The sequence below is a fragment of the Fukomys damarensis genome, unplaced genomic scaffold (genome assembly GCF_012274545.1).
Source record: "Fukomys damarensis isolate Sample0158 unplaced genomic scaffold, DMR_v1.0_HiC HiC_scaffold_4, whole genome shotgun sequence".
NCBI lineage: Eukaryota > Metazoa > Chordata > Mammalia > Rodentia > Bathyergidae > Fukomys > Fukomys damarensis.
The window spans coordinates 38,792,426-38,815,081 of NW_022900916.1; the positions used below are offsets into that span (position 1 = coordinate 38,792,426).

Sequence of the window (22,656 nt, forward strand, 5' to 3'; positions counted from 1 at the left end):
CTCCCCACCCCCACTCCCCCCTTTTGTTAATTAAAAACTAAGAAGTCAGAATGGGGACGAGGTGTCCAGCTCCCATGGAGAAATCTTGAGGACACCACGCCAGTTCTCTCCTGCCTTCTTTCCGAGGTAGGTGACAACGATTTGGGTGGGGATGGTTGCAATGTGGGAGAGAAAGTCTTAGCTTTTGGAGGGCTGGCCTCGAGGGTGGGCTGGTGGATGAGGGGCCTCTCTGTAGTTTGGCAGGATTTTTCTTGGCCGATCTGCTGTCTCTCTAATCGCCCCCTCCGCACCTCCTTCTCCAGATGGAAAGAGGAGCTCCTAGCTCACTTAAGCCGGGGTAGGGCTGGTTCTCCTTTCCGAGCCAAAATCCCAGGCGATGGTGAATTATGAACGTGCCACACCATGAAGCTCTTGTGGCAGGTAACTGTGCACCACACCTGGAATGCCATCCTGCTCCCCGTCGTCTACCTCACGGCGCAAGTGTGGATTCTGTGTGCAGCCATCGCTGCTGCTGCCTCAGCCGGGCCCCAGAACTGCCCTTCTGTCTGCTCCTGTAGTAACCAGTTCAGCAAGGTGGTGTGCACCCGCCGGGGCCTCTCGGAGGTCCCGCAGGGTATTCCCTCCAACACCCGGTACCTCAACCTCATGGAAAACAACATCCAGATGATCCAGGCCGACACCTTCCGACACCTCCACCACCTGGAGGTCCTGCAACTGGGCAGGAACTCCATCCGGCAGATTGAGGTGGGGGCCTTCAATGGCCTGGCCAGCCTCAACACCCTGGAGCTGTTTGACAACTGGCTGACTGTCATCCCCAGTGGGGCCTTTGAGTACCTGTCCAAGCTGCGGGAGCTCTGGCTTCGCAACAATCCCATAGAAAGCATCCCCTCTTATGCATTCAACCGAGTGCCCTCCCTCATGAGACTGGACTTGGGGGAGCTCAAAAAGCTGGAGTATATCTCTGAGGGGGCTTTTGAGGGACTGTTTAACCTCAAGTACCTGAACTTGGGCATGTGCAACATTAAAGACATGCCCAATCTCACCCCCTTGGTGGGGCTGGAGGAGCTGGAGATGTCAGGGAACCATTTTCCTGAGATCAGGCCTGGCTCCTTCCATGGCCTAAGCTCTCTCAAGAAGCTATGGGTCATGAACTCACAGGTCAGCTTGATTGAGCGGAATGCTTTTGATGGGCTGGCCTCCCTTGTGGAACTCAACCTGGCTCATAATAACCTCTCTTCTTTGCCCCATGACCTCTTCACCCCGCTGAGGTACCTGGTAGAGTTGCACCTACACCACAATCCTTGGAACTGTGATTGTGACATTCTGTGGCTCGCTTGGTGGCTCCGGGAATATATACCCACCAATTCCACCTGCTGTGGCCGCTGTCATTCTCCCATGCACATGCGAGGCCGCTACCTGGTGGAGGTAGACCAGGCCTCCTTCCAGTGCTCTGCCCCCTTCATCATGGATGCACCTCGGGACCTCAATATCTCTGAGGGTCGGATAGCGGAACTTAAATGTCGGACTCCCCCCATGTCTTCTGTAAAGTGGTTACTGCCCAATGGGACAGTGCTCAGCCACGCCTCCCGCCACCCAAGGATCTCTGTCCTCAATGATGGCACCTTGAACTTTTCCCATGTGCTGCTCTCAGACACTGGGGTGTACACATGCATGGTGACCAATGTGGCAGGCAACTCTAACGCCTCGGCCTACCTCAATGTGAGCACAGCCGAGCTCAACACCTCCAATTACAGCTTCTTTACCACAGTAACAGTGGAGACCACGGAGAGCTCGCCCGAAGACACAACACGGAAGTACAAGCCTGTTCCTACTACATCTACTGGTTATCAGCCGGCATACACCACCTCTACCACGGTGCTCATTCAGACCACCCGTGTGCCCAAGCAGGTGGCAGTACCCGCGACAGACACCACTGACAAGATGCAGACAAGCCTGGACGAAGTCATGAAGACCACCAAGATCATCATTGGCTGCTTTGTGGCAGTGACTCTGCTAGCTGCCGCCATGCTGATTGTCTTCTATAAACTTCGTAAGCGGCACCAGCAGCGGAGTACAGTCACAGCCGCCCGGACAGTTGAAATTATCCAGGTGGATGAAGACATCCCAACAGCAGCATCCACGGCAGCAACAGCAGCTCCATCCGGTGTATCAGGTGAGGGGGCAGTAGTGCTGCCCACAATTCATGACCATATTAACTACAACACCTACAAACCAGCACATGGGGCCCACTGGACAGAAAACAGCCTGGGGAATTCTCTGCACCCCACAGTCACCACTATCTCTGAACCTTATATAATTCAGACCCATACCAAGGACAAGGTACAGGAAACTCAAATATGACTCCCCTCCCCCAAAACCTTAAAAGATGCAATAGAATGCACACACACAAAAAAGACAGAAACTTTTGTACAGAGTGGGGAGAGACTTTTTCTTGTATATGCTTATATATTAAATCTATGGGCTGGTTAAAAAAACAGATTATATTAAAATTTAAAAAGAAAATCAAAGCAAAACTATTTTCTAACTTGTAAGTTCTATTTAAGGGGGAGGGAGGGGAATCCTGGGAATATTGTGGGGTACAAACCACAAGTCAACTTGTTATGCCGCCAGAAGGGATTTCTGTTGTAAGGTGGAAATTGCTAAAACAAACAAAAACATCAACAAATACCCCACAGCCCCAAAGGCAGGATGTGGGCGGCTGAGGAGTAGGGGGGATAAATGCATCTGCCATTTTTTTAAGAAGATGCTTTGTAGGATTCAGGCATACCCATTTCTACAGACATCTTTCTTAAGCTGAGAGCTGTCTTTGCAGATTTATCTTATTAAAAAAACAAAACAAAACAAACAAATAAAAAAAGCACTATGAATTTGTACTGTGCCAAAATGTTGAGAGGCAATAATTTTTTTTTCTTGAGATCAAGGAGAAGAGAAGATAGATCTATAGATGTATTTTAAGCAGAAAACCACTGAAATTCAAGTGAATCCTTAAAGGGGCTAAGTCTCTGCCCATGTGTACAAGTTCTGGATTTGGGCATTGGGACACAAGTATTCCTTGCCCGATAGTGCTTCAGGATGGAGCCGAGAAGGAAAGGAGCTGGCGTAGCTCTGAGTCAAAAGCTTTCACATTGCACCAGATTTCTGCAGTTGGGCTGAACCCACTCTGCAAGGCATGTGTCTATTCAGGGTTTCCCAGGAGGAGGCCCCTGAAGGGGGTGCGGCATCAGGGGAGGGTGGGAAGGAGAGGAGCAGCAGGGAGAATGATTGACGGGAGGCCATAAATTAGTACTGTGCCATGTCCACCTGTTGTTCCAGGTATCTGACAAATGATTGTAGACAATGATGGCATTTTATGATTTTTCAAAAAGGTCTTGTTTGTTTTAAGGTGGAGAGGGAGGAGAAGCTGGTAGTGGGGAGCTTGGGGGAGTGGAAGCTTTTCTCATGCTTTGGATTTGGTGACTATTCTAAATGCTGATTCATTAGGGATTATTACAGTTGTCGCCAACTGGTTGTGGTGATGGAGTGGGGGTAGAACATGAGTAGAGACAAAAAGGGCACAGGCTCACTTAAGGAAGCCTTTCCCAACCATGATGCTTCACAAAAACGATGTGAAATCCACGGTGAAAAGTGACACGCATGCATATATGAGTGAGTTCTGTGTGGAGTCCTCTTGAATAGGCACCATGGGGGGAAGCTTCCCTCCCCCAAGCCCTCCTCTGAGGAGGTGTAGGAGAAAGGGTGGGGGCTGGAGAAAGGCAGAGATCTCTGTTATTTTGGTCCATTTAATGATGTAACGTCTTTCAGTTATTCTTCTAGCTTTAAGAGGAAATAAAGGGTTCAGATTTGAAAGGGGGTGGTGTGGGTGGGGGGAATGCCAACAAAACAACTGATTGTAATGTGAGAAAAGTGTATTTTTGTATTTTAATAAATATTGTACAATTTTTAATCCAATGTCCCCAAAGGGTTAAATTGAATAAGATCCTGAAACTATAGATTCTTATGAGCAGTGACCAAATCATTTCTATTTGCAGAAAAAATGGGGGGAGTACAAGGGGGGTAGATAAATGTTAAATTTTTTAAAGTATGGGTAAATGCTAAAGCTGTCAACAACCTTTCCTTAGCTTTAATAAATGCACCCCGATTCTAGTGCATCTTCCACAAGCTAAGTGTTTTAGTCCCTGGCTTTGTTGGGGTATAACCAAATTCCCCATGCCCTGGAAAACCAGGGGAAATGGGTCAACTTCAGCTCCTGGGACCTGGCCAGAAGTTAAATGCCACCTCAGCAAAAGCTGCTTGCTGGTCAGGCAGCACCAGCTCTACCCAAGGACTCAAGGGGGCCCGAATTTAAGAGGGCTGCAGTAATGTTGTTTGGTTGCAGTTTCCCTCAGGCAGTGTTGCTTCTGTTTTCTTGGAGTTAAATATTAAATAGTCCAACATGTCTTGGTAGAGGTGGGGTCTGTCACCTGAGGTTCCCAGAGCAGTGACTACCAGGGAGGCTCCATGAACCAGGACCCTGTGTTTCTTTAGCACTAGTATTTATGTTAATGCAGGGAATCGGGACTGAGTGGGTGTGCTCTCTCTGGCACTGAGGAGCGAAAGAAGCAGGCAGCACTTTGAAGCAGTTGCTAAGACATGGCTATGAAAGGGCCAATTCTTAGTCCTCCTGGGTATACAGATCATTTTGGGGTATCAGTGTTTGTAAACTGCCACTCATGTTCCTAGGCACCAAAGATCTGGTCCCTCAGCCTTCTCCTTTACCACTCTACCCTCAATGAAGAGAAAATTCAGTAGATCAAGGGTGGGACTTGGTTAAGACCAGTTGAAAAAGCAAAAAATTTCCTTTTCAAGTGACACAATTCAAGCTATTTAGAACAGTTTTCCTGACATACATCCCAGAGCAATTGTAAAGTTGTCTCAGAAATGACAGATGGAGAGCCAATTCCCTAATACCTTTTTAAAAAACTATCTGGGTAGTCTTGAAATTATGCAGTAACTCTGCAATGACAAAAGGTCTGTGGATAAAAAAAGGTTTGAGGGGAGAGGTAGAGAAATGGAACTAAAACAATACTGGGAAGAGTTCTAGGAACAAACGCATTTGTCCTGGGGAGGATCACATTCGGTCTTGGGATTTGAGGGAGAAGTGCTTTCCAGGGGAACCTTGAGGGATTGCGGGAGACTGAGAATATGGTTCCTAGGCATAAGTATCTTTGGTGCTGCAAGGATAGTTCCTTTCCCCAATGACACTGTTTCAGCACTTGGAGCAGTAACTTTCCTTTGCTACAGTGCTGGGTATATCCTCTTCAGTAGCAGGAACTTGGAATGGCTTTTTAGAGAAGAGCCCCATGAGCATGGAAAGTGCGGCCTTTAAGGCAGTGTAAGTGAATGGTCCTTGGGCCTGGCCAAGCTGTAATTTGGTTATCTGGGAATGGAACATGGGTTGGTAGCTCTTCATGGGGAGTGGTTACAGCAACATGTTAGAGGTGAAGACTCTGCAGCTGATTATATACAGTTATAGAATTTTCATTATAGAATTTTTTTTTAAGGCTGTGGAAAATCATTTAGTCTAATCCCTTTGTATTTTATGGTTAAGAAAATCAAGCCCCAGAGAAACTGAAAGACATATATCCAAGGTCATGCTGCTAGTTAGTGGAAGGGGTGAGACTAAACCCCAGGCCTCTTGACTCCCAAGTCAAATGTGATTTCTTACTCAAACTTTTTATTGACTATCAAGAACATGTTTCTTTCTTTGCCAACAGGCAATTAAAATGTGTCTTCCCACAGACACTTTTGGTGTTCTCCTCTCCTTCTACTGAGAGCAGTTCATTCTTCATCACACCAGCTCTACTGCCTTGCAAGGCCTGACCAAAATTCTGACCACAGGGGCTCCAAATGTGTTCACTAAGCGGTTGGACTTCTCTCAGGATTACACACAACAGTTTCCTGACACTTAGGCCTAATGGTGGACAAACTGCAGAACTCCAAAAATAGTCACAGCTACAGAAGCAAGGGTAAAGTAGGTAAGATGGTGTGAAGATAAGATGGCTTGGCCTCCTCTCAACCTTGGGCTGGAGAGCTTTGCAGAGTAGAGGACTAACAGAGGCCTTGAAACACCTATCACAGAAATGTTCCATGATAGAGTAGTTTCTACTTACTTGGATCAATGATGAGGATGCTGAGGGGAGGGAGAAGTCCTTAATTCCTGAACTCCTTTAATACCACACTGTAGTAGGCACTTTTCATAATCTGCTCCATAGCTTCTTATTATCCTTCAATATAATGCTGCATCCTATTATCAATGAAGGTAGACAGGCTAGTTTCTAAGGCCTGGAGACATTAGCTTTATTGTGGCTATTTAGCATGTATTGAGGCCAGCGACTTGCTGGGTGCTGGATGGAACAATGTGCACAGAGTCCCTGCAAGACAGTTCTATTGTTGGCAGGGAAGAGGTCCAGAGTCCATGGCCTCTGGCTTCCTTCAGTGGTGCTGACTAGACTGGGAGAGCACTAAGAGGGCCTTACTCACTCCAGGCTTCTACCTCAGGGGGCTGCAGTCCACAATTAAGGCTCTACCATTTCACTGCAACAAAGCAGCAAGGATTTAAAATTAAAGAAGGAGAGAGAACATTTATATCCAAACATATGTCTGATTTTATCTCTTTTGCTGGCACCCAGCACTCCATGCCATCGGCTAATGCAGACACTGTTTATGCCATTTCTAAATCCTGCCTCAGCTAAACGGCAAGGCAGCTTTTGGCTCAGAGCAACTCTCTTGGTCTCCATCCATTCAGAAAGCACCCTTTCCCCTGCAGGGGCAAAAGGGTTTGGGAAGTGGATTCACACTATTTTCATATTTGCTTTAAATTAAAATGGAGCAAATTACTCTTTGGAGCAGGATTAAGGACTTCAGGATTTAGATTGGTCATCACAAAGTAGTGTCGCATAGTGCTTAAGCAGACTCTGCGGTCAGTCTCCTGGGGCTGAATCCTAGCTCTATCATTTACTAGCTCTGTGACTTTGGGCAAATACTCTATTTCTTACTTTGTAAAATAGACACAGTATCTACTTTACTACACAGGTTGTGAGAACTGAAAGTTTCTTTTACATCTATATATTCATATGTCGCTGACCCTTAGCACAGTGCCTCACATTATGTAGTAAGTGCTGTATAGTTGGCAGTGATTTGACAATACATATAAAGCATAAGACTAAAAGACCAGTTCCCGTCGCTATGTTCTTGAACCTTGAAAAACAACGTATACCCATGGAGCTAGTTAAGAAGGATAATTATCTAGGCAGAGTGCCATCTATAAGTCCAAGCATTGTGGAAAAGATGGTAGTACTCTCTTCCCAGGAAACCCTTGTCTTGTACTCTGACCCCTAAACCAATTCTATAGATGGCCTAAGGCACTGTCTTAGTGTAGGAGTAGATTACTTTTTATTGTGGTGAGCCAGAACAAAGTAAAAGTGCTTCCACTGCCAGTGGGGTGCAAACTGAAGACGAGATAGAACAGTTCTACCTGAGTAGCCTTGGTCCTTACCAAGATGGGAAGCTTCCTAGAGTCTTCTCCCATCCCCGGTCTTCTGTCAGGGTGTAACCGATGTAGTATTACTCAGAAGGTTAGCGATAAAATTCTCCATGACTAAACAGACTTACCAGGCCTGGATATCCTCAGAGGAGTAGGCACCAGGAAGGAAAAGAAATTAACACAGAGAAGGCTACAGGGGCTTCCAAGCAGGACCGGAGAGCTTAGAGAAAAGGCAGGGGAAAAGCACCATAATTGAGCAAGTGAAAGAACAGAGATGTGTGGCAGATAGACAGGGGTCTGTAGTGCAACTGAGGAAAGACAGGGAAGATTCCTCTGCCTCAGCAAGCAAGAGGACAGCTGGACCCTGGATGGTAAAAGGACTGTTAGTGTGAAACTGATGGCATGGAACAGAGAAGAAAAGCAGGGAGATCAACTTCCCAAGAGAAGCTGGAGAATGCATTTTGTTTTCCTAATGAGAGGCCAAAATTAGATTTTAGAATGATCACAGGTTTTATTTTCTTGTACATGCCAACTTTGCTGTTAGTACTTGGGCCAAACCACCTACCCACAACAGTCCGGTTCCTTCTTCTGGAGGCTGTCAGGAAAGCAACACAACCCTCAAGGCAGTAGTCTAATTCCGACCCTGACAGCTCACTTGGGTGGCTCTGAACTCATCTCCTTAAACTTACCTCCTTATTCTTTAAGGCACAATCATGAAGCGGGGGTAAGCTCACTGTTTATCCTTAAAAAGAGTGTTTTCCAGAGGGGAGGCTGTTATATAAATTGTGTTTTCCCATAGAAATAATAATGGCTATGAGTTCAGTGCACATGGGCCCTTGCAGTGAGTCAGAGAGATTAGGCCTAGGCCTGTGGGAATATCCTGGGAGAAGCTGTCTTGTCAAAGCAAATTAGTACTTGAGAGGATGGTATTACCTTCTCAAAGAAAAATTTGGGACCTGCAGTGGGAAAATACTGAGATAGAGGTTACTCTAACGCCAGTTGTGAGGGCTAGATAGACCAAACCTTGAGTTAAATCCATTCTGTGGATCCAAGAAACAATACCAGAGCAATTACTGACATTTAGATCAGTTACACAATGCCAAAGGAAAAAGAGTCCTTGATCCACCTGTTTCTTTCAAACCTACCTACATTCTTATATCTTCACTGATAAAACAAAACATCCTTCAGTTAGTTATCTTATCAGGTTTTCTTTCATAATCTCATTTAAATCCATTCATCATGATAGAACCTAGGAAATCCTGCATGATCTCCATCCAAGAAGAATGCTGGCTCTTTCTTGCTTCTAACAGTTTGCATGCTGTTTCCTCTCCAAGGCAACTCCTTAATCTGTAGTCTCTTTTATAGTTCCTTTTAGGTCTTAACTCTAGTTTCCTTGTGTTTCTGGGCTGGTACTGATTTAGTCACTAAGTAGATAAGTCACTCTACCTGCTCAGTGAGTCAGCACATGACTGAGAAGAGCTTTCACAACTGTTCCTTGGGCAAAGTTCGGTTTCCTGGCCTTAGGCTACTTCTTCCCAGTCTTTAAGGCCTGGCTTCCTTTCTTGCTTACCCACTCATCCAGATTTATTAAGACCATTCAGACAGCTGCTCCCACTCAGATTCTCCCTGTCAGTGAACCGAACGAGCAATAGACAGTTCCAACCAGGAACCAAGTGCCATTTCCCTGGATTCTGTGGATGTTTAGAGAAAAGCTCAGTGCATCCTTCACAACAGCCCAGAAATGGAGCTGAAGCCTCCGATGCTAAGAGCCTATTCCTGAAGCCTGCCAGTCACAGTGGTTACAAGTTATAATCTATTACTATTGCAAGAAGACTTAATTTCAGGACTTGAAGTCAGATAATACTCTATCCTATTAGTGTCTGCCTGTGTGAACTGACAATGGCTTCCTTCTGTCATGACAGCATATTCTTCCAATTCATCTCTGTAAGGGTGGGGAGGGGGAGTCTGGAGTAAGAAAGGAGGGAGGAAAAGAAAGTCTAAGGAAAAGCCTGCTAAAAACTATGGAAAGGAAGAATATTTTTCCTGTTAGAAATGAGGAGAGCACTCAGAGGGTTAGGGCAAGAATGAAAGACCTCAAAGCAAACTAGCATTTCATTTTATTTCTCTCATGACGAAAGTGATTGCCAGCACTGAATGTGCTGGGATGTACACGTCAGAAACAGGTTTGAAGCCATGGAGGAACACAGGAAGACTAAAGTGCTGGCCTATCTTGAGCCCTTCCAGTTTCAGTCCACTGTGCCTCTGGATAGCCCTTAACCCCTCTACCTGATTGTTGTTCAAGTCCACATCCTCTGACTAGTAAGTGAAACTGTGTCAACTCAGAGCACCTTCATATCTTAGGTTATGATCCAGGCAGGCTGACTTTGGGATGGCAATGGACAATGAAGCACAATGTAGGGTTATGGCTTCTAACTTCAGGGATGTGGACAAAGCCAAGAGTAACTTCCAGGTTAATTAAGATAATTTATTTCATTTTGTTTTTGAGGCAAGTGAAATCAAGGGGTATGTCACTTACTCAGTATCACATAGCTGGTAATGCAGAGAAACTAGATCTCTGGTCTCTGGGTTGTATTAGTGAACATCAGCAGGCCCACCATCTCGTACAACTCCAGGGGGTGCCATTTACAGAAATGGTGAAGTGATTAGCGCCTCCCAGAGTCAGCAATCCCATTCAATCCTTAACTGTTCTCTTCTAAAAGGGGTGAGGGAAAGGGGGCTGGCTTCTTCCTCTGGCCTTTTATTTGTGCTTTATGCTCTTAGACAGATGGTACCTACTTATGATTTCATTTAAATAGCAAGAGCTGAGGAATCAGGCAACTCTTCCTTTCTCTTTTAGCCATAGTGTTCCAGGGTAGGGTATGAGAGTTCTAAAGGCAGTCCAAACAGCTAGTAAATCAAATGGGGCTTTTGTGGTTCACACAGCCTTCCCTGTCTTCCAACCTGAGCACAAGGCAGTAAGGTAAAGAACATCTATTTCTGTGCAGAGTAAGCTTGAGAACCTAAATCATGTTAAAGGTCTGTTCAAGGTCATGAAGACCCCTGAAGAAGCAGAGAAGTCTGGAAAACTGCTCCCACCTCTGTTGCAGTTCTGTGTATTATGTAAGCAGGGGACCCTCAGAGGAAAGCTCAGACAGTCCACACTGACCTATGGGCCAACTCTGAAATATACAGCCAAGAAGCTGGTAAGCTGTCTTCTCTTCCTCCCATCTCAACAAATTCTCTCCTGGGAAATGAAGTGACCCTGGCTATAATTTTATCACATGTATTTAATTAGAATGTGCCTCCTTCATGATGGTTTCAAGTGAAATCCCAACAGAAACATTCTAAAAGACAGCTGCTTTCAGCAAAGGATCTCTTTTAACCAAATTAATTTAGCAGGTATTTGCTGTCTTGGATCGGGTGGAGTTATCTCTCTTTTCAACTTCAAAGCTGGGAAAAGAAGGGCGGTAAGGAATGCAGAGAAATAAAGGGGAGGGGTGGGGGCTTCAAGCAAATGAGTTTCCATCTATTAAGGAGCAGTAATTTCTGCTAGTTCCCCTAGAGACCAGTCCCCTCCAATAATGGCCTGACTCTAATGATTCCCACTCCTAAGCAACAGCCTGTGTTATGCTGGTGTTGAGACAAACTGTGCCAGAGAATTCCCTTTCTCTCTAAGGAGCTGCTATCTTTACGCAGGAGAGATTAGCCAGACAGGAGGATGTGCTCTTGGTGGGGAGAGAGAAAGATAACCAAAGGGAACCCTCTTCTCTAGAAGGCTTGCTACAGCTGATCTAGGAGAGAAAAAGCTGAGAGATGAGAAGACAGTGATAGGAAGAGAAAGGATTCTCAGTCACTGCAGATCAGTAGACCTGGGGGAGATGGCCAGAGAAAAGCCTAGATGCCTCCTGATGAGCTAATAAACTCAATTTGAGAGAAGTACTGGCTGGCTAGAAAGCAGGAGCAGGTTGTTGGGGTGCAGGTTATGCACCGGCATAAAGGACAAAACTGATGAGCACTTGAGATATGAAACTCAGGAATTCATTGGAGTGAAGGGGAATCATTTTTAGGTCCCTAAGTATTGGTCATTTCCAGAAAGGTGGTCTAATGACAATGAAGTTAGGACCATAGGTATTATTACTGGGTCAGAAGAGGGTGTGTGTGTGTGTGTGGGGGGGTTGACTCATGCTGCCATCCTAACACTGAAATCTGGGGTGAAAGCAGATAGTGTGGCTCTCATTATTACTAAAGCTGCTGCCAGCAAGTCTTGAGTAGGAGGTAGGGAGTCCCTTTACTTTGTTCCTGTTGGCTTCCCTGTGATGGAAACATATTGCTTCCAGAGGCCTCCTTGCCAGATGTGCCAGCAAGCAGCCTCAACAGAGATCCTGCAGTGTGGACAGATGCCCTGGGCCATATTCAGGATGGTAAGACCCTTTATGGTACTGTGGCTCAGCACTGAGGCAGTGCCAGAGCGACAGGGTAATTTTCCTCAGTCATATTCATTTTCCCCCAAACCTTTTCAAATATGTGGGCCTTAGAGGGAGGCAAATTAAATTAAATTACTGTTATGCACTGCCCTGCCTGGGCAGGGGCTAAAAATGGGCTCATGCTGACATGCAGACCCATCCATGTGCACAGAGCATTCATTTCTTTGTGTAGGCCTGTCAGCAGCTGGAAGGGGCTGGAAATAACCTCCAGGGCTGGACCCAGTTACGTGGCCCCTTTTCTGCAGCAAAGGAGTCTCAACAATAATCTAACCCAGGCCCCATACAGCTCTCATGACCTTTTCTCTTCCACTTAAAAAATGACTAAATGGCACTCCTTCCTACATCAATTCACTTCTCCTCAAACACTTCTCTTGCTGGTACTTAGGATTTTCCCGTAAGGCAGTGCCTTGTGCTATGCTATAGAAGGAGCAAAGCTGCAGTGAGGTGTGATTCAGAAGAGTACATGGGCAGGGTTTGTTGACTTGGCAGGAGATGGAGGGGTCTCCTGGGCAATTCTCTAGAGTGCTACTTCAGCAGTTCCCCACTGGCAACTGTGCTGGATAGAGAACCCTTGCCGCATGCCAGAGTAAAGCAGCAAAGTTTCCTTTCTCCTATCCCTGCATAAATGCTACTGCAGATATATAGGACCTGAGCAAAAAACAGAGGTAAGGAAGTTTGGTAGTAGCTGGATGCATTTAACATGTGAAAATCAGCAAACAAAATAAGCGATGGCTGTGCGGAACCTGTCAACCCCACAAGGTCACTTTATTTCCCTTCGGCAAGTTCAGGCCTCATTGCTCCAGTTTGCTGTAAGCATAAAGATGTTGCCCCCAAGTGGTGCTGCTGTTGCAGGAATAGGAAGAGGGCTTCCCTCTGCTGGTGTGAACCAGCTGAGACGAAGTTTGTGTGCTATGGGAACAGCAGACACTGAGGGCTGTGAGGTGGGTTTTCCATTCACAGCCAAGACTAGGAAAGAGATAGCTAAGGAATCTTTTTCCAGCTTGTCCCCACAGAGAAAAGAGCTGATTCTCATGTCTGCTGTTTTGCTGGATACAACACATGGAGCCTGAGGGTTGGCCCTTTACTGGGTTAATGGGAAAAAAATCTCCCTGGGTAATTAGTACTTGTGACTGTGCTGCCCTTTCATATCCAGGGCAGCCTGGCATTTAGGCAGACACCTAGATGACAGGTGCAGAAGCTTCCAAACCTAGTCTTCAAGCCAGTGAACTGGCAGGATAAGGGAGGCAGCTTTCCCCTACTTTAGCTCTGCTGTCTTCTTGCTGTCCGGACTGTTCTCTGACATAATAGGGGGTAGGTGGTAGTGTATCTTTCACATGCTGCTGCTGGCTAAAGTTTTTGCCTGTGCATCTGATGGTTACTTTCAGGAATAAGACAGATATTGTCAATTTTGGTCTTTGGGACCCACCTCAACAACATGGACTGTGACTGAATGTGCCTCTCATGCAGCAATTCCATATTATTAGAATTGTGGATCAAAAAGAAATCAGGTAGGTACTAAAATTTGGTTAGACGCAAGGAGCGGAAATGATCCAAAAGGGTACACTTCCTGTGATTAAGAGGTTAAGTAACTCTTTTAACAGGAAGAGAAAGCAACTGACATTTCAGTTGCTTATTTCATGCCATATGCATAGCCCCATGTCCACTGGAATGTGAAGACTTCTACCCCCTTCTAATTCTAGGGATAGAGGCAAATGCTTCTTCAGGCTTCAGTCTTCTTAGTCAAGTTGTTATTGGTCCCTGGATGCCACTAAAGATATTTCATCATTATCAATGACTGAAAATATCCTTATTCCAAGCAAAAACCCAGTTGTATACAGAGTGTATAATATCTCAATTCGAATATTTTCTGTAGGAAAGATCTGCCTTAGGGGCTTATGTTCCTCTCTACTTAAGCAGCCTGGGACTACAAGAGTTGCTGTAATGGAGAAAAGTCTTAAAATAACGTGTGGAAAAGCTAAATAAGCATCAGGGTGAATAATGTGAATATTGGTATTGTTGAACCAACGGTATTCCAATAGCTGCTGGAGTTCTGAGGTTTACAGATGACACAAATGTATTTACACAGTGTGCCCTATCTAGAGCCAAACAGGCATTACAGTGGACAGATGCCACAGGCTTCCCTACCTTTCTGAAGGCTGTTGCCAGTGTGGATGGGTATGGGTCTCACTGAGGCAGAGCCTGCTAGCTGGGATATCTCATTCCTGTGTAGCTCCATGTTCTTGCTGCATAGTAAAAAGACAGTATAGGGGAAGGCCAAGGAGTACCCTAAAGCTGCTGCAATGTGTGCAACCTCCCACATGCTTGTCACTTCATTTCTGTCACAAAGGGATAAAGAGAAGGGAAGCTGATTGATTACAATGGTGTATTATAGGGCACTACCTTTTAAGTCCTTGAACTGGACTGAGAAAATTGGGAGCAGAACTTTGAGAAGTTGCCAAAGTTTGTATTGAAAGGAGAAAGGGCAAGTAAAAAAGCAAGGTGGAATCTGATATCTACTCTTTCTTCTGGTTCTCTCTTAGCTTCTGATAATACTTAGGAAGTAGAGTGGGTGGTACTAAGACCAATTGTAAAACCAGATTCACTTTATGCAGGCTGGAAAATGTTTTCTGCACAGTATGAACTTAAACCTTTATCTATCCTTGTTCTATGAATTTCAGGCAATTTCTTTTTAAAAATCATGTCACCTGGGTTAATATGCCAGGACTTGAACTAAGAGTGGTCATCATTTTAGCCCTAGGTTGACCCATAGGCAAGGTCTGGTCCAGCCAGCTCCTTCATCTCAAAGGAACAGGGCAGGAAGGGGATGGGAGTGGCAGACATTGCTGGGTATGGCTGGGGCCATCTGCACTAGTGTGAATCAAGGTTGGCTCAGACAGAAGGCTCTAGGGAGGAGGTGCAGCTGCTGATGGCTCAGACAGCTTGGACCTGTCCAGGCAAACAAGCCGCTCAAGTGCAAGAACAGCCAGCCAAGCAGGCACAGCACAAATAAGGACTTAAAGCTTGAAATATCCGACAAGATATGGAGGGAGGAGAGGATGCTGTCTGGGATTTCAACTGGTGCCTGGCCTTGCCACTCACTGCTTTTCTGCTACCAGTGGGTTGGATGTGATGCTTGGGAGTTGAGGGTTGGATGCAGGGGATGAATTCCTTGAGCTAGAATTTAAAATTATGATTCTGGGAAAAAATTACGGAGACTGCTCTGGATTGTTCTCTTTCACCAATACCTCTCAAAATAAAACTGAGCCTTTATCTACAGATACCAGATGTATCTCTCTCCCTTCCACTTATGTGCCCAAGGTTAGAAGTCAGTGGGCTGTGTGTGTGTGTGTGTTTGTGCACACACACCTGTACATGCCCATGTGCATGCGCTGCATGACAGCTGCACAGCATGGGAATTCTGTCTCAGATTTAGCTGAGGGGTAACTGGGTGCTCTGTTCTCCCCTTCCTTGGGGAAAGGGAGGCCAGCAGTGGGCTGTTCAGGGAGAACAAGCACTACTCTAGCTCCTTCCAGCAAAGACTGTCTTGAGGCAATGCTTCTTGGCTCCAGGTGTAGATTAGAAGAACTGAGGAAGCTGTTAATACTGGTATTTCAATGCTAGCTCAGATACATCACAATCTACAGAGCTGGCAAGAGGACTTCAACATTTTATAAAACATCTGGAAGATTGGAGACCCCTCCTCTAGACTTGAGAGGAACGCAAGGAAAAGACTGATGAGATTGCTTTCTAACAGACAAGACAGTTGTGCTCTTAGCTTCAGACTCGCCTATTGAACATGGTACTGCTTAAGCTGAGCTGCTGTCGTGAGCTGTCCTTCAAGTCAGGAGAAGTAACTTCCAAGAGAGCTGGCCAAGTGTCAATGACTCTCCTAGAAAAAAAGGAAAATCTTTCGACAAATCCATCACTATTCTCAGAGTCCTATGCAAGAAGAGACAGAATAGATGGCTGAGACCCAGGAGTATCAAATGGGACAGAACAAGGCACAGAGAGACTACTCTTTACTTCAAAGACAAGTTGACATAGAACCAAATAGCATGCTTCTCCCTGGCCATTACAGCCATTAACTTTCCCCAGGCAGTCATAGGATGCCTTAAAGGCCAAATCAGGTGGGTTCTAGATTGCTGTACAGTTTAGGTTCATGAGCCCAAATGAAAGTGAAACATTTTTAAATGTAAGGTTTCTTTTTTTGTTGTTTTTTTGAGACAGGGTCTCAATATGTAGTTGAGACTCACCTCAAACTCACTATGTAGCCCAGGCTGGTCTCAAATTCACAGCAATCCTCCTGCCTCAGCCTGCTGAGTACTGGGATTATAGGCGTGCGCCACCACGTTTGGCTAAATGTAAACGTTTTCTGACCCTTTGCGTACCAGCACTTCCTGCCATAGCCCTTCCTTGGTGAATCATTTATTTGCCTGTTTAGAACCAGAATGGTGAGTAGGGAGCGGCACTAGTCGCTGGAGAACCACGGAAATGAAGACTTGGTCCTTGCTCTTTAAGTGCTTAGCATCTTGGGCAAATAAGTGAGATGGCTAGGACTAGAAGTGACAGTGGGGGTGTAGTGAGGAAGGGAGAGGGAAGCACCTACAGAGTGCACAGCAGGGAAGTCTCTGCCTCCCTCTGTCCAAAGGGTTTCGAGAAGTGCAGCACTGACACACGGCAGGTTCATGGGGTTATACCCCAGGGCCTGGAGGCTACTCATCCAAGGAGTGGGCTGAGGAGAAAGTGCACCTACTATGTACTGCGGATGTAGGCCATGGACAGTGTTGAGACCATTATTAACTTGGGCCTTGTGGGGACAGAGACACCAGGCCTTCCTGCAGAGGGAGGACAAGGGTGACTTTGTACCTCTCAGACAGGCATTTGTTGAAAAGACTGTCTCAGGGCTCCCCTGGGAGTTGGAAGCCTGCTTCCATTCTTTCAGTAAATACACTGACACTGTGTTTATTCTGGGTTGGGTGAATGATCTCGGCAGTCCATAGCTCTCCCTGTGCTTTAGCATCCCCCAGCAATACAGATTAGCTTAATGTTTAGGTATGTCATAAAGTCCCCTAAATAAACAAGAGCCAATAGCTTGCCCCCAAACGAATGGGTGCCAAGCCTGGGCCCTCATCAAGGCTGTGGAGTGTAAATGTAGCATAGAAGCTTCCAGCCTGATTGCCAGAGTTCCATTTAATTTGGCTGCAGTAAGCTGCTGTTTGTCTCACCTGCTAAGTAGCTGGAGCAAAAGCACTGGGGAGTTGGAAAAGGCACTGAGGACACAAAGGAGTCCCCATACACAGGCACAGAGGTGTGAACTGGGAGCATTTTGATTCCTGACAGTGGAGTCAGGGACAGGAGAGGGTAACAAGTTTCAGTCCTTCTGCTCCAGCTGTAGCCAATTCCCACTTGGTAAAGTGCTGAGTGCTCTGAGGAGGTGAGGAGAAAGGTCTCTTGTGGCATGAATCACAGTGCAGCTGTAGCTGCATTCTATCTCCCTGGTGTGGCCAGGGAGGTCCTCAGGATGGGTCATACAGTGTGGCAGGGTCAAGGCAAGTAGACCTCAATACGCTGCAGCTCTCAGAGCTAGTTACAGTGAGGTCACTCAATGGGAGACACAAAGCTGCCTAGTTGGCTGCTCTTATATTCTGATTCTAAGGAGAGGTCTAACTGGCTCTTGTCCCTACTCTGTCCCCCAGAGCCCAGACTGCTCATAGAAAGCTGGCTATATAGGTGAGTATGGGGATCCAAATTTAGTTTCCTAAATCCTAGCCTCACAATTAGCATCACCTAGGGAGCTGTAGAAAAATCTGAAAAATATTTTAATGATAAGAAACCTTTCTAATATGAACATTTTAAAACACTGCAAACAGAACAGTTACGAACTCCAATCATACAGATCCAACAGTTACCATTTTTGCTTCACTTATTCCCCTTTTTCTTTACTGAAGTATTTTAAAGTATATCCTACACATGATGCCACTTCAACCAACTGTATTTCAGTATGCCTCTCTAAAGAACATGGTCATTTTCTTATATAACCACAATGCCATTATCACATCTACCAAAATTAAAGAGGTAATTCCTTGGTATCAGCTAATATACCTGGGGAGCTTAAAATAAGAAGCTAGTGCTTGATGAAGCCAGAATCTTTGGAGAGAGGCCCAGGCATTAGTAGCTTTCCTAAGCTTCCCTACTCTGCCTCCACAGTGTTGCCAGGGTTGAGAACCACTGCTCTGATCAATCCGGGATCTTGCTATGGTTTCTGGTCCAAGTTCTGTGAATGCCTTCTGGCCCTCGTAACATGGTATATACACACACAACCTAGGAATCATAGAAGGAAAACAAAAGTATAAAAAGTTAGCAAGTGACAGAATACAGTCCTTTATATACTGCAAGGCCGTCCTCAGCTCAGGAGTCAAGGTCCACTCCATGCATCAGAGGCTTGACAGACCTGGAAGAAGGGTGGTTCCAAGCTGACCACATTGCCTGCAGAGTCCTCAGCACCTCTACATGAGGCCAGTCTGCATTATTCCTCCTCTCTATTTCTAGCCCTTCTTGCTTCTGTACATGCTGTCTCATTGGCCTAATATTCTGGCAAACTCTGAGCCTTTGCACCTGGGTCTTAAGGAGGATTAATCACATAGTCTATGGTGAAGGGATGTGCCAAAACTTCTTGGGTGTTGGCACTGGGGTGCGAGTACCATAGTCTTCAATTTTACTTATTTATTTCATTAAAAAAAATCCTGTAAAAAGATGAGGCTGTATCACTGCAGCTAAAAATACCTCTACTGAGGGCGTCCGCTCACCAGCTCCTCAATTAGAGATGCTACAGGGCCTTTTGTGAGCTGTGCAATGTTGGCAGCTCCACAGGGGCTCTGGGTGGCTAGGGACAATCCCTGGAGCAGTGTCTTGCAACTGCTGGGTGGAGAGGGGCTGGCAAACAGACAACTCATCCATGTGGAGATCTGCATACTTCAGGTAACTTCTAAAGCCTCCCTGTTTCATCGATCTACTACCCAAGCCAAAAAATTTCACAACGCCTTCTGTAACAGGCCAAAATGGCACCTATGAGAATGACCCAAAATAATCACAGGGGTGACTTTGACTTCCCCAAGGTTCACATCAGTACTTTAACCACAAGCAGCAGCAGTGCCAACCTGTCCTGGCTCAAGGTATCTGTGGTCCTGGGCAACAACTTGCAGGTATATGTCAATGCTAACTAGATCCAGGTGAATCTCCTTGGAGGAAAGAGATGCTGTCAGTGCAGGCCGACATCAGAAGAAAGACACTGCATGCAGTCACAGTGCTTTACAGTTCTTTCTTTGGGTCTCTTTTCTATGTCATCTCTGCATATACAGATATACAGGTCATTTAGTCGAAAATGCTCATTTTCACTAAGGAAGATGAAGCTTCAAGGAGGTGAAAAGATTTTGGTCAAGGTCAAGGAGTAGGTGAGTGGAATATTCAGGTCTTTAAAACATGTTTTGCTTTGTTTTTATTGCCGAGTGTAGCACTTTGTTCTACTACACTATGTCAACCTAATGACTACGTTTATTCTAAGCATTCAGCAAGTGTTAAGAGTTATGGGAAAAGATATTTTCAGTTCAGGTGCCCACAGGACCAAAGAATATCAGGAGAGTTGCCTACATGACCTGGGAATTCTATAATCTCTGCAGGTTCTGGGAACTCAAAAGGTCAGACTCAGCAACTGAATCAGATGTTCCATGGGAACAGTGACAACTCTGCTGATCTGTGGTCTTCAGCCAGAGAGTTGATGCCATTCCCTACTTTCTATCTGAGAAGGAAATTCCCTATATGAGCTTGACTTGGCTGTCAGGAGAAAAAAGGGGCAAGGCCAAGGGTGGTTTGATTCAGGCACTGATTCTCTGTCTCAGTTTTTTTTGGCCTTGCATGACACTTACAAAAGAATTTGGAAGTTTAGGTTAAAAGCACGAGGGTAGGGTTAAGAGTTAAAAAAAAAAGGTATTATGAAAACACATCTAGTAGAATGGGGGAAGGGGAAAATGTGTTTAGGAAGAATGCCATACAAGCCTGACATTTCCAATGCTTAGTATGAACCCTTGCCAGTCTAGAGTCTTGCACTGTCTTAACATGGTGGCCACAAGCCATGTGGCAATTAAAATGAAAATTAATTAGATTTTACTAAAGATTCTATTTCCCAGTCAGTAACACTAACCACATTTTACGTGCTCAATATCCATGAGTAGACAGTGGTCACTGTATTGGCAAGTACAGATAAACACAGAGTCCTGTTGGATGGTTTTAGTTGATTCTGGTTCTCTTCTCTCATGTATTGCTGGCTATATGTAGTTTCAAAATCCCTTTGAGGGAGAACTGAATGTGGAAAAGCTAGAGGGTACCATAATTCACTCTCCAGCAAACCCATTAAACTTGCCTCAAAGAAGCTAAGAGCAACTGGGCACATGAACCCATCAGAGTTCTAGGCTTACCACGTCCTAACCCTCCGTATCCTAATGCCTTAGCTACATGTTCACAGACACTCTGACCTTTGCATATTTTATTCAGTTTCTATTTTACACTGTTTTAATTGATGTTTAATATAGCTTAACTCTGCATGGTGTTCTAAGCCCCTCACCAGGGGGCCGCTCCCAGGCAGAAGCACAATTAATAGCAATCCCCAGAAAATTATGCCCTGTATCAAAGTTGTCATTGCACCATATAAATGCTTATTATTACTATTGAATTTTCCAGTCCTGACACCTCCCTGTGTTTACTAGGTAGCAGATAAACCTCTATGTTTGTGCCTTCCCTACTCTACCACACCATTGGGACTAAATATAGCCCTGTATGTATGTTTAGCTCCATTTCGCTGTGCTTTAAAAAGGGGAAAAAATTACAGTTAATAAAATTAAATTGCCAGAAAATGTGGTTTGTTCTTCCCCTACTTGACAAACCCTTAAAAGACAAACAAATGTCACTGCTGACAAGATGGAACCAGTTTCACCTACCGGGTGGGGGAAACTCCCAGACCTTGACAATGTGGCTCAGCTCCCCAACTGGCCTCCTGTGAGGGTAGAGGGAGAAGATTCCTGTGCCAAGAAGTTCAAGGACAATCCCAATGAAGCAATTTGACCTTCTCAACTCTCTCAATGAAAAACTCAAACAACAATTTAAGACCCTTCAAAAAAGACTAAGAAAGAAAGAAAGAAAGAAAAAAAAAATCCTCCACTTACAGCAGTTTAGTAGTCCTTGGTTGTTTCCATTGTGCTCATCTGAAACTTAAGATTGTAGCATGCATAGACAGTAGCTTTTCTACAAACACATGGCAGGAGAAGCAGTGGAACGTTCCAGGTCTGTCAGACAGATGCCCGTATTCTTCTCACTCTGGCATGCCTTCTGATCCTGTGTGCAGTTATGTCCCCAGCTGTGGCTGGGCATTCTCCTACAGAATGCTGAGGCCCTGATAATTTCTTTGGACTTAGTTTCCTGTACCCCCCTCTACCCCCCACAATAATGCAATCTGAAGAGAATTCACTTGTTTCCCTCTTCTGTCACATACACCTACTCCCTTTTAGACACTGCTGTCATACTCTCGCATTACTACTTGTACTCAAGTGGATGATTAGGTGGTGGTGGTGGCTGCTGTCTGGGAGTCACTGTATGAGCAAAGGTAAGAGCCACACAATGGGAATGTGAAGACTTTAGCTCTTCAATGAACTTACTATGTGAATGTGCTCAAATGATTAATTTCTTCATGCCTCAACTGTCTTGACTACTCCAAAATCTCTGGCTTGGACTCCATAACCTCTGGAGCCACCTAGCTTAATGCTCTCACTTGGTGTTATTAAAGTGTATATTCAAGTCTTTGGAAACGGAATGGGTCATACTTATTTCTATTTATAATCTTTTTTATTTTTACATTCAATGCTGTACAGAGAAATGTAGAATTCTATTCTAAATTCTTCTAGCCAACAAAGAAAAGGCTCTATTTTAGTTTGTTTGACAGGGAAATGTTTATAACTAGATTGCGTTTCCTGTATTACATTTGCTTTGCCTTCTTCCATCTTTGACTAAAAAAGGAGTTTCTAAAAATCCAGAAATGCTTTCTGTACCCAGGCCGGGCAGGGACGAGGCAGCCTTGGCTGGAGGAAGAAGATGGTGTACGTCTCAGGCCCCAGTGAAGCAAGACTGTTTGCCATCTGCTGCACTAGTTGCCTGTCTCCAAATCAGGCCCAGTCTATAGTTTGCTGCAAATATCAGGAGCTGAGCCACTAGCACTTCCCAACCATGGCAAGCCTTGGACCCTTTGTACTGTGGCTGCCAAGATGATGTGAAGGGAGGGGGCCACTTTCTAGTTTAGGATAACAACATGCATGAAATGGAAATAGATTCCTCTCATCATCCCCAGCCATTTTAAAAGCTTTAGACTAAAAAGAAGAACTGTCTAACAAAGCCAAGGAAGATGACGGACTTATTAGACTTCCCTCACCCCACCTATGCAGGCCAGAATGGTTTATTAATGACTCATGCAAAAAGGACAACATCCTGCTGGCAGCTTCACATGTAATTAACCAGATTCACAGAGGGCTGGCTGACTATGCCAGGTGCAGTATCCACCAACCACAGAGCTACCTGACACGGGGACAC

At 45.2% G+C, this 22,656-nt stretch overlaps 2 protein-coding genes across 2 annotated transcripts in view; one reads left to right on the forward strand and one right to left on the reverse strand.

Moving 5' to 3' along the window:
* Window positions 1-22,656, reverse strand: part of Snd1 (staphylococcal nuclease and tudor domain containing 1) — a 445,827-nt gene that overhangs the window by 60,578 nt on the left and 362,593 nt on the right. The window lies entirely within an intron of this gene.
* Lrrc4 (leucine rich repeat containing 4) lies at window positions 7-4,291 on the forward strand. Its single transcript, XM_010633439.2, has 2 exons — window positions 7-126; window positions 303-4,291. The coding sequence occupies exon 2, from the start codon at window positions 403-405 to the stop codon at window positions 2,359-2,361; it is 1,959 nt and encodes a 652-aa protein (XP_010631741.1). The 5' UTR covers window positions 7-126; window positions 303-402; the 3' UTR covers window positions 2,362-4,291.